Source organism: Patagioenas fasciata, chromosome 11 (assembly GCF_037038585.1).
Source record: "Patagioenas fasciata isolate bPatFas1 chromosome 11, bPatFas1.hap1, whole genome shotgun sequence".
Taxonomy (NCBI): domain Eukaryota; kingdom Metazoa; phylum Chordata; class Aves; order Columbiformes; family Columbidae; genus Patagioenas; species Patagioenas fasciata.
The window spans coordinates 2,247,433-2,259,026 of record NC_092530.1 but is presented as its reverse complement, the minus strand read 5'-3'; the positions used below and the strand labels follow the sequence as shown (position 1 = coordinate 2,259,026).

The following is an 11,594-nucleotide window of genomic DNA, read 5'->3' as shown; positions in this document are numbered from 1 at the left end:
CCAGAATTAGGCTGGGCTGATGTACATGAGCCCTCCCCCCAAAATCGCCTTTCCCAGAGCTCAGGTCCCTCCATTCCACTGCCAGCAACGCTCCAGTCAAGATCCACAGGCTTGGGCAAGCGCCTGGGGCCGCCGGCAGCGTCAGCAGCCTCGCACAGGCTGTTTGTGCTGAACACAGGGCCCGGGCCCTACCTTGTGCTGAGGCTCCTCAGCAGTGTCGGTGGGAGGGACAATGGTGACGGTGCTGTCCCCAGAGCTCCCACCTGGAGCAGGTTTGGGCTGCGCGTTGACGGGGGTGCTGTGGGCGCTCACCCCCAAGCCCAGGAACGGCCTAGGGGAGAAAAGAAAGCACAACAGAGCTGGGCTGAGCACAGCTGTCACTTGCTTCAACAATCTGACCTGCTGTTGTGTTTTCCTATCTCGAGTGGCCTATTGTTTGTGTGTGTATAGCAAATTAGACTCTATCCTTATTTGCTCTGTTTTGCTGCTGCAAATTTGAATTGAATTTATAATCCAGCACTAAAATCGTTCCTTTGTTTGACACCTTAGAGTTATTTCTGCAGTCTTTAGTCGATAACCCTCCTGGCTACTTACACCAATAGAAAGAGACAACAGCAATACGTATTTCTAGCTGGCGGTGTCTCCTCGCAGCACTGCAGTGCTCTGGATCCCCAGCCAGGTTTGTCAGCTGGTGTTTGATTTATTCCAGTTCATATTCACACACCAAACCCCCTCCCCGTTGTACTCACAGGCTGAATCTCTTCACCACGCTCTTCTGAGCTCTGCCCGCTGCGGTGCTCTGGTCAGGAGCTGCTCCTTCGATTTCACGTGACAGACGGAAACTGCAGAACAGGCAATACCGTTAGTTAAATATCTCAAAGTGGCCATATTTGAGAAGCCCTGGGTCACTCCCACGTCCCAGAGGGTTCATCCCCACGAGGAGGAGCGCAGCTCTGTGCGTGTGTATTTCCACTCTCCGGGAGCAGCTCCTGGCAGCGCAGAGCTCAAGGCTGAGAGAACCTGAACCTGCCTGCGGGGGAAGAAAAGCTGCTTCGCCAGCTGGGCTGAGACCCTACCTCTCCTCATCACTTCAATGCCGCTGCCTCCTAAACCACTGCACGAATTTCTCATCTCCTGTCGCGCAATAGCTGTTACATGAGGACTGCAACAGCTTAATTTGTGCGATTACTTCAAACTCCTAAGAAAACAAATAATAAAATAGGAATTCTAATTAGAAAAATCAAGCCAGTCTCGTTAATACACTAAACACACGCAGCAACAGATCCAGGACAAACTGCCCTCGGACAGAGGAAACCCCGGCACCTTCGCTCCTACTGATCTCTGACCAACAAGGCTCAGGCTGGAAGGCAACGCTCAGCCTTGATTTCTCGGTCCCAGGTACCCGCTTCGCTCTCTGCACCTTTGACCCACAACTATTTACTGCAGCACAAGGAAGATGGTCACAGACTGTATCTTGTGGCCAGCAAAGGTCTCACGCCAGCAGGTCTGATGCGCTCCCAGCACACAGAACACGCTCGTGTAACGTGTTCCCGTGAACACCAAACGGGGGGAACGTGCCCCAGACGTAACTCCCGCGGCAGCGAGTGCCCTGCGGCTCCTCTTCCCCTGCTGCCCGCATCTAAAAGGAATTTCTCTTCCCGCGCTGCCCCTCACAGCCCGGCAGAGGTTCACAGCGTGCCGGGGACTGTTCCTTCCTCACCCTCTGAGTAACGTGAGCGGCTGTTGGATACGCCCAGCAAAGACAACAGGCCTCGCCAAGAGAACGCTCTAGCAGAGAGCGTCAGGCACTAACGATCACAGAACAGTCACCGTTCCACTTACCCTTCGCCGCTTCTCAAAATTGATCAGGCCGCCCTGTTGGAAGGACAGAGAAGGGATCAGAGAAGAGCACAGGCTCGGCTGGAGTTAATCACAAACAGGATGAACAGGATGAAGTAGCGACACCAAGGGACAGGCCAGAGCTGCCCTGACCAAAGGCCTCTACAAAGACCCGTTTCCAGCTCTAGGATAAGCCACAGCACTCGTGTACCTGAGTCTATTTGTTAAATACATTCCTCTCTTTTTAAGAACTGCACTAGAACCCAGTGGAAGATGCAGGAGCAGACACAGTGTCTGCAAGGGAGGGAGGAGATTTAGGATTCCAAAAATTGCCCCAAATTACCTCGAGATAGTCCTGAAGGGCTGTGTCCAGCATGACGAGGTCAGTGAGGAAGGTACCCAGGTAAGGTACCGTGCCTTGTGTGACTCCCTGCAAACGGTCAGAGCAATGGTGGATTAATTGACTGAGAAGTCATAATTATACTAATTAGAATACTCCTGTGGAAGCAAACAAAACACAACTAGTCTGCTTCACCAAACAGCGCTCTTGTAAATGATGCTTTCACGACATCATCCTTGGTATCTCAGCCAGCGGTTCATGTCTGCGCAGAGCGGTATATAAGCCAAAGTGCTCATTCGTAACTCCTCTGCGTCAAATCTCGCTGTGCGGCACCTCTCGCCCCAGCAGAAAAGCCGGGATTTACAGACCCGTCTTCCCCAAAGCACCGCATACGGGAGCTCATTGGTCAGGAACAGGGCTGAGCTCGGCTTTGGGTGAGATCACAACCTGGCAACTCAAGCTCATTCCCACCTTCAGCAGCAGCTCCCTGCTCGTCGCAAAGTTGTCACAGTCGGAGAAGATTTCGCAAAGCTCTTCGAACATCAGCATTGTGTCCCTGTACAGGAAAAGATTAAATGATTTAAGTTGTTTGTAAGCACTCTGAATCAGACCAGGGTACAATTTTTTTCTCAAGAATCGTTAACAGTTGGGCACAGAAAAGATAAAAGCACCAAAACACATCCAGTGACACACTGCACAGCCTTACTTTGGAACGCAGGCCCAGGTCTTCTTCAGGCGATAAACCGAGGTGGACTGCAAGGCGGAAACGATGGCCTTCAGAGACGAAAAGTTGTTCAGGATCCTACATTGCTGTGAAAGGAGCGGTTAGAAACACAGGAGCATTAAACGTCAGCATCACCAATAGTCAGTGCTCTTCTGTCTGCCCCGTGTCCTGCTTGCTGCACATTCTCCCTGCTAAGCGGGCAGCTCTACAAATACTGAGCATCAAAAATATCACTCCCCGCTACAACCCCCCTGTCCCCTCCCAGCTCCACGGCACCCGCACAAGGAACGTTAAACAGTCGCGAATAAACGCTTTACACGTCCGATACGGATCCACTTCTCCAAGATCTTCGCTCTTGGCTGTGTCTTTAATTCTTTGCTCTCCAGGATGGTGCTGAGCACGCAGTTGGTGACGGCGTTGAACTGCGAGATGGTGGCTCTGATGCTCTGTGCCAGCTGTTTGTTCTCTTTCTTGTCCCTTCGGGACCAGATGCAGCCCAGGCAGTGGTGGGGCACAACGTTCTGGAAGAGTGTCTAGAGGGAAACAGAGGTGTCCAACTCAGCCTGGAGCGCTACTGCCCACAGCAAGAAATGCATGGTTACAGTACAAACTGCAGCTGAATCCAGTATGGTATTAAAAGGGAAATATTGGTTTTCTCTCCAGTTTAAAATATACACTTTGGTATAACTCTTTAGGCCTGACGCCCTAAAAGAACTGTCAGCTAAACTGTCCTGGAAAAATAAAAGACACCTTTCTATCACTTACATTACCAGGGGGAAAGATTTCTATATCATGATACTTTTGAAAGAGATTGATACAAATAAGCCAAATCGGAGCTCTACAGTTACAGAGTACTTCTACATCTTCAGGTGAGGTAGCCTAAGATACAGTCAAAATACGCTATTTCTGAGGGGTCAAATGCTAAACTTTGCAAAAGAGGCCACACAGTCTACATCCACACTGTATAACAAAAAGACAAACACCTTCAGAAGAACTGAAGGAAAAGCCCAATCAATGAAGCAAGTCTGGATAACCAAGCAGAGCTGCGCTCTGTGTCCCAGCAACAGAGCGGTTCTGGAACAACAGACTTACACCGATATAAGTTAAAAAACAAACAAACAAACAATGAGAAGCCCAGAACTCTTTCCCCGAGCATTTCAAGTAATACGTATGATCTACATACCGCATCCATGTATGTCAGCTGTTCTGCCACCAGGTCTTCTTGGGACAGCGAGAATTCTTCTGGGCCGCTGATCTCCAGTTCCTCTTCCTCGTCCGGGTTGCAGGGAGAAAGGCTGTGGAACGCGTCTGGCCAGCGGGGAAAACACGAGTCAGTGAATTGATACAGAAAACAAGTAATCAAAGCAGGTATTTGGAAAATCACTACATAGAAGAACAGAACATGCAAAGGGACCTGCCTGGGGTAACGGCCTCACCGTGCTGCATATTTTAGGGAGATAGAGAAGGTCCAGAAGATTAAATGGGCAAAGAGAAGGTAGAAGAAAAAGAAATAGGGAGAACTGAGCTGTTCAGGGTCTCTTAGCTGAGAAGTGCCTTAACCCATTCACTAACCATTCTTTGGAAAGAACAAACCCACCAACCCCCCCACAACAACTCCTTATTAACACTGCAGAACTTTGATAATCTGCTTGTCAGCATCTATGCATTCTATACTCTGAAAAACAGCTGAACTGCAAAGAGACAAGACTGCAGTTATACCCCCAGAATATTACGCTGAGAATGCTCTTATGTCCACGTTTCAAGGGAAGAGGAGGAGAAGGGAGAGAGACCAGTTGGAAAGTTAAAACATGCTTTGCTAGTACTACTGATGAGGAGAGAAAGTAATGCAAAATATACGAAACCAATCGTGGCTCCAGCAGCTTCAGGACAGGCCCCCGGACGCCCTGGGCTGGACTCGGCACTAAACCAGAGCTGGATTCAGGGCTGCAGGGCTGTACAGAATTGATCAGCAGCCTTGGCTGCCGCAGCACTAAGTCTAAACCTGGGCCTTTTCTGCACACCAGTCCTACCGTTATGCGCTCCAGAGCCAACGGGGTCTGAAAAACACGCAGGTAACGTGAGAAAAATGCATGTAGTAGAACTCAGTCTGCCTACTAAGGCTGGAAGTTGATTCCAGTACTCATTCACATACCACGTGAGCTCTTACGACTTTTCGGCTCACGGCACAGGAAGCTTTGTGCCCTGGATAAGGGGATGTGTCAGGCTTGATGCTGGGAGAACACACAGACAGCAGAGAAAGGTACTTTACCATCATTCTCCCATTCTTCTTTCTGGAACTGCTCCAGGAGGTTCTGCGCCCTCTTCTCCGGGTCAGAGCCGGGCATGTTCTTCTTCAGATAACTCAGCACCTTCTGCAGACACACGTACTCGGGCGGCTCTCGGAAATCGTCGGCACATTGGTCGAGCCAGGCTTGTAAAATCGATGCCATCGCACTGTGAGCAAATTCAGAGAGAACACATGGGTTGTATGCAGCAGGTATTGATGCAATCGCATGGATCTGTACCTAATATAACAACAGGAACACTGAGACATTCATCCCCCACGTGAGGGCAGTATGGACACTTCTGTGAGCACAGAATTTAATTTGTTCTTTTTAGGCAAGAAATATTATTAAGATAATACTTCATAGGAAACTAAAGGCTGCTTCTTCAATTACACCTTGAGAAACCAGCGCAGTCATTCATATTTTCTCTGCGTTGTATTATTGGATGTGTTATGAGACAGCTGATACTTGGCCTTTACACAAGCTCCTTGAAGCAAACAGGGCTGTGAATTGTCAAATGAAACAACAGCTCTGCTGCCCACGTCCCGCTCCAGCACCGAACCCTGACTGGGGCTCGCTGGGCGCTGCAAAACCAAACTTACGTCCTGAGCACTGTGCTGGATCCGGGGGAATTCTGGGTTCCATGTTCTTCAGAGCCCGAGATCTCCAGGTTTCCGTATCTGAAAAAATGAGATGGCTGTTTAGAGGAACCTCTACTGAGCAACCCAAACAGCGTAATCCATATACAATTGGCATAAACATATAGATATTGGCATATTCATATACAATTGGCATGAAGACAAGGGCTTCATGCTGGACAATTCCACCGTGGCTGGGGAAGCTGCGGCAGAGATGAAGGGTTTGCACATATCCCCCGTGCACTGGTCTTTTTTTAAGGGACAAGCTGTATTGGTTTTCTTGTGTCGGTCCCAGTTTGGTTCCTTAGCGGTCAGACCACGCACGCTTTCCCCACCTGGCGCTTAAGCTTTAATGAGATTTGGGATGTGGGCAACGTGCATTTACACATGGTGTGTTTACGCTGAAATCCTGAATTTTGCAGGATTCTTTTCTGTCAACATCCCCCTGTCGTGTATAATAAATGACGGCTCAGTTTCCATTCTGTCCCGGCTCTCACCTGTCCAGGAGCAGTTCCAGGACTGTGCTGGTGGAAGCAAAGGCCCTGTACGTGGAGAGGAAGATGCCGATGTATGTGAAGTCATTATCGGCAAAGGCCCTGTACGTGGAGAGGAAGATGCTGATGTATGTGAAGTCATTATCGGCAAAGGCCCTGTACGTGGAGAGGAAGATGCTGATGTATGTGAAGTCATTATCAGCAAAGGCCGTCGGAAGCGTCTCCACCAGCTTTTCCAAAGTTCCAGCTTTCAGGGCCCTGCTGTTGCACGTCTCGTCCGGGCTGACAGTGTGTCCTGCAGGGAACTGGTCCCCTTCAGCCTACAAAGTGGAAACAAAGACAAAGCACAAAACTCAGACAGAAGCCAGAGCCCCGACAGAGCTTGCACAACGAAACACAGATTCCATTCCACCTTTTCACAGGAATAGTCCATCTCTAGTTACTAAACAATTTTGTCGGTTTGGGCTCTCCAAACACCAAATGCTGTATCAAATACTGGAGGACAATCAAGACATTTCTTATTGAAACAGGCAAGTGTTTCCAGTGCTTAAGCTGTAATCTCCTGGTTGCCTTTGAAACTGACCATTCTCTCATAACAGGGCCAACCATTCAAAAACCCCGGATGCTTTCTTAGCATCCAGAAGTTTAAGAAAGGTTTCTCAGACTTCTTGCAGCATGAAAGATCTAAGTTCCTTCACTTACTCCAACCTCTACAAGAAGATACTAAGCAAGATTTCAAGCTTCTCAGTACTTAAAGGAATTGGTAATAAAGCCCAACTCACTCAAAATGAACAAAACCAGTTGTATTCCATTCAACACAGGTTCTATGAAATTTTCAGTTAGAGCTGCATTTCTCTCAGACACATCCACTACCAGCCAACGCTTTTCAGCTGAAAAGCCTCCAAATCACTCTACAAATGCAGCATCACTAAGAACTCTTCCCATCAGCTGGAAAATGTACAGGAGGTCAAAAATACTTTCTGCTATTTCTCCCGGTAAAAACAGGAGGCAGAGATGGGAAATCTGCCACTCAAAGTCTCTATACTACCAACCTGGACACTACACCAAAGCAAGTTCTTATATTATTGCCTTGGATCCTGAAGAAAATGTAGAAACATCGCAACATAACATGAAAGTTCTACCCACCTCCTGACCCTCTGGCTCAAACTGCCACAGCTGCACCGATTGCAATGAAGTGAGGACACTTTGATCAGCTGGGGGCTTGGCCACCATGCCAGCTTTACTTACCCCGAGCCATCTTGCTCCTTCGCTGTCAGTCTGCTGGATCTGCGCTCTTCTCAGGCTGTCGCAGTCAACAGCTCCTTCTTGTGCGTCTTCAGCTCCATCCTCAGTTGTGCTCTGCCAGGAAAAGGGCCAAGAGAAACAAGTCAGAGAGAAAGGAACATGGTCCCTGCACAAGCGCAGGCTGCAGACACCAGCATGCCAGCACCAGGATCTCACAACACCTCAACAACGCTCACTTCAGTTGCCACTTTTTAGCTGCCTTCAGTTACCTGGGCCTTTTTGGGCTTTTAACTGAAAGCAGAGAGGAGCTGAGTGCACAACTTACTGCACAAGTCAATGAAAGAGGTAAGAATTAAACCAGAGAGTCCAGATCTCCTGAACCCCACCACTAACAGCCGCTGTATTAACATGCTGATACATGTTGAGGAGCAAAGCACTAGAGAATTGAAAATAGATGTAACAATTAACTTCAGAAATATATATACTGGTCCCCCTGCAACCACATAATGCTTTTTCTGCATACATACCACTTGAATAATTAAAGTTTCAGGGCTTTACTGACTACCATAGCCTTAAGCACAGCAACAACTCAATTAGAAAGGATTTGAGTGCAGTGCAACCAAATCCTGGTTTGGGGAAGCTGGGGTTTGGGGTTTTTTTGGGGGTTGCTTTTCTGTTTTTTTTTTACCTCTTTTAACTCTAAAATATCCCTAAGTCATACAGAACTGTCTGTGCACCAGTGACTTGCCTCTTGAACGCTCTGTGGAACCTCCACATCTTCCCCAGGTTGGTTCCTCACATTTTCTTCCAGGCTCTGTGGAGTCTCCACGTCTTCTTCAGTTGGCTCGCTTGGAGTCTCCTCTGTGCACTCTGCAGTCTCTGTGTCTTCCTCTGTTGCCTTGCTTAGACCGTTCTCAATGCGCTCTGGAGTCTCTGCGTCTTTGTCTGATACCTTGCTTGTAGTCTCCACATCTTCCTCTCTTGTCTCGCTTAGAGTCTGCTCAATGCGCTCTGGAGTCTCCTCAGTACACTCTGGGCTCTCCACTTCTTCCTTGGTTGGCTTGGTCAGAGTCTCCTCAAGGCTGTGCAGAGACTCCACATCTTCCTCGTCTCTCTTCTGCCTGGGTGTCCTCCTCCTTGGTCTTCTCCAGCATCTCCAAAGAGACAGGTTCCGAAAGGGGAAGTTCCGAGCCTGTTAGAAAACAACGGAAAAACAGTTTTGAATTGCAGATAGCAACACATTTACTTTTCATGTCCTTGCAAAAGTACCGGGACAAGATCACATGAACCCTGAAATTCAGACACTATTACAATGCAAAAAATAGATAGGATCATGGAAACATTTTGGTTGGAAGAGACCATCGAGTGCAACCGTCAACCCACCCCTGGCACTGCCCCATGTCCCTCGGGACCTCATCTATGTGCTTTTTAAACCCCTCCAGGGATGGTGACTCCACCGCTGCCATGGGCAGCCTGTTCCAATGTCTAATAACCCTTTCACAGAATCACAGAATCACAGAATGTCAGGGCTTGGAAGGGACCTGGAAAGCTCATCCAGGAGCAGGAACACCCAGCTGAGGTTCCACAGGAAGGGGTCCAGGCGGGTTTGAATGTCTGCAGAGAAGGAGACTCCACAACCCCCATGGGCAGCCTGGGCCAGGCTCTGCCACCCTCACCATGAAGAAGTTTCTTGTCAAATTTAAGAGGAACCTTTTGTGTCTCAGTTTGTACCCGTCACCCCTTGTCCTGTCACTGGTTGTCACTGAGAAGAGCCTGGCTCCATCCTCCTGACACTCACCCTTTACATATTTATAAACATTAATGAGGTCACCCCTCAGTCTCCTCTTCTCCAGCTCCAGAGCCCCAGCTCCCTCAGCCTTTCCTCACACGGGAGATGCTCCACTCCCTTCAGCATCTTGGTGGCTGCACTGGACTCTCTCCAGCAGTTCCCTGTCCTTCTGGAACTGAGGGGCCACAACTGGACACAATATTCCAGGTGTGGTCTCCCCAGGGCAGAGCAGAGGGGCAGGAGAACCTCTCTGACCTACTGACCACCCCCTTCTAACCCACCCCAGGTACCATTGGCCTTCCTGGCCACAAGGGCCCAGTGCTGGCTCATGGTTTTCCTTCCTCAGTGTGATATATCACACTATATTTCAAATTTAATCTCTTTTTTTTAGCCATGCCTTTTAAGAAATGAGAAAGCATTACACAAATCCCTTTTATGAAGTGAAACTACAAAAAGAACTATTACATTTTTTAGCACTAAAGGGACAATTTACCTGTGTAGGGTTTGGGGTTTTCTGGGGGGAGAGGGGGGCAGTGGGGGGAGGTGGGGTGGTCGAATTTTGTGCTCAGAAATAAAATCACTGCTTCTGAGTACAAAACAAATACCTTCTATATAACGGACAAAATGGAAATTGTTATTGCTGCATCATTAACACATCTCTTGTTTAGACATCAGAAGTGCTTTCCGTAAAAGGTGAGGTCTTGATCATATTTATTCATCTGAAAGATGAATAAATGTCCCCAGGACCCCCAGGTCCCTTTCCCCTACACTGCTCTCTAACAGGTCATTCCCCAACTTACACTGGAACCTGGGGTTGTTCCTGCCCAGATTCAAGACTCTACACCTTCCCTTGTTATATTTCATTAAATTTTTCCCTGCCCAGCTCTCCAGCCTGTCCAGGTCTCTGGATGGCAGCACAGCCTCTGGTGTATCAGCCACTCCTCCCAGCTTGGTGTCACCAGCAAGCTTGCCGACAGGACACTCTAGTCCCTCATCCAAATCCTTGATGAATATATTGAATAATACAGGCCCCAGCACTGACCCCTGAGGCACTGCATGAGATCCAGGCCTCCAACTGGACGCCACCCCATTGACCACGACTCTCTGGCTTCTTCCCCTCAGCCAGTTCGCAGTCACCTCACTGCCCGCTCACCCAGACCGCACTCCCTCCCGCTTCTGGGAGGAAATGTTCCCAATAGCCAACCTGAGCCTCCCCCGCCCAACTGGAGGCCGTTTCCTCCCGTCCCGTCACTTGTGCAGTCACCAACTCCCTCCTCTCGCCACTCGGAGCTGCCCCCCCGCCCCCGGCCCCGTGTGCCCCGCGGCCCCGGGGGAGGGCGGGCGGCGGGGCCCGGCTCGCTCATACCCGTCCGCAGCAGGGCCCGCAGCCGATCCCGCACATGGCGCTGTGTCCGCGTCCGCAGGCAGGGCTGCTGCCGGCTCCGCCAGCCCCGCACTCCCGCTCTCTCTCGCACCGACCGCTCGCCCCCACGCCAACGGCGGCGACGGCTCCGCCGGCACCACGGCGACCGGACGCGGCCTCGCGGTGGCACGCGCCGCCCGCAGCCGGCCAATCGCAGCTCGCCGCCGCTCCGCGCGCGCCCCCTTGCCCCGCCCTCAGCCCGCCCGCAGTCCGAGCCCTTGCTCAGCCGGACAAGGCGCCGGGAGCGGGACGGACGGACCGAGCCGGGAGCGTGGGCATCAGACTGTGCGTGGAACACAACGTGTGCTGCGGCAGAGCCCGGGGCGAGCGCTCCCGGAGCTGCTTCACGCACACGCACCACGCGCTGGGATTTTACTCCTGGCCCTTTAAAGATTCCTAGCACAATTGCTTACATACAGTTCTGAACTAGATATTCATTCTGTGGCTTAAAGTGTTAGTTCGTTAGTAGGCTCTTACTATGTAGTTGGTTAACCCTTTAAAATGTTATTTCCCTCTATCAATATAACTTCATAAACAAGTTTCCTAACTTTTTACATAGAACTTCACCACCTTTTCCTTTTCCAGGTTCAGAGCCCGTGCCCCATTTGGTTATATCTGTAAACATTAAACATCTTCTCAGCACGAACCACAGCTGCATTTCTCACAGTTCCCCTTTTTGCTTTTTATCCCATTGATTCGTGCTTTGACTTCAAAGTTAGCCAGCACCTGCCTAAAATCATTAATTTATACCCCGTTCCTTTTGCTGCCATTTCAGGATCGATAGGCATGGCTGAGATTTGCATGCCTTGGACTGCTG

General features: G+C 49.9%; 1 protein-coding gene across 3 annotated transcripts; it reads right to left on the bottom strand.

Moving 5' to 3' along the window:
* Positions 1-312: 312 nt before the first annotated feature.
* On the bottom strand, positions 313-10,864 carry LOC136106054 (ral guanine nucleotide dissociation stimulator-like 1). 3 transcript variants are annotated; one of them, XM_071813353.1, is made up of 14 exons: positions 10,721-10,864; positions 8,314-8,757; positions 7,569-7,679; positions 6,324-6,640; positions 5,791-5,868; positions 5,173-5,357; positions 4,087-4,211; positions 3,221-3,436; positions 2,886-2,989; positions 2,651-2,735; positions 2,183-2,269; positions 1,843-1,875; positions 750-842; positions 313-331 (listed from the first exon to the last, which is right to left on the bottom strand). In XM_071813353.1, the coding sequence occupies exons 1-13, from the start codon at positions 10,754-10,756 to the stop codon at positions 825-827; spliced, it is 1,839 nt and encodes a 612-aa protein (XP_071669454.1). In that variant the 5' UTR covers positions 10,757-10,864; the 3' UTR covers positions 313-331; positions 750-824. The 3 variants fall into 3 exon arrangements, with proteins under 3 accessions (XP_071669454.1, XP_071669452.1, XP_071669455.1); XM_071813351.1 differs by lacking the exons at positions 313-331; positions 750-842; positions 1,843-1,875 and having other exon boundaries at positions 1,964-2,269; XM_071813354.1 differs by lacking the exons at positions 313-331; positions 750-842; positions 1,843-1,875 and having other exon boundaries at positions 2,188-2,303.
* Between the last annotated feature and the right edge of the window lie 730 nt (positions 10,865-11,594).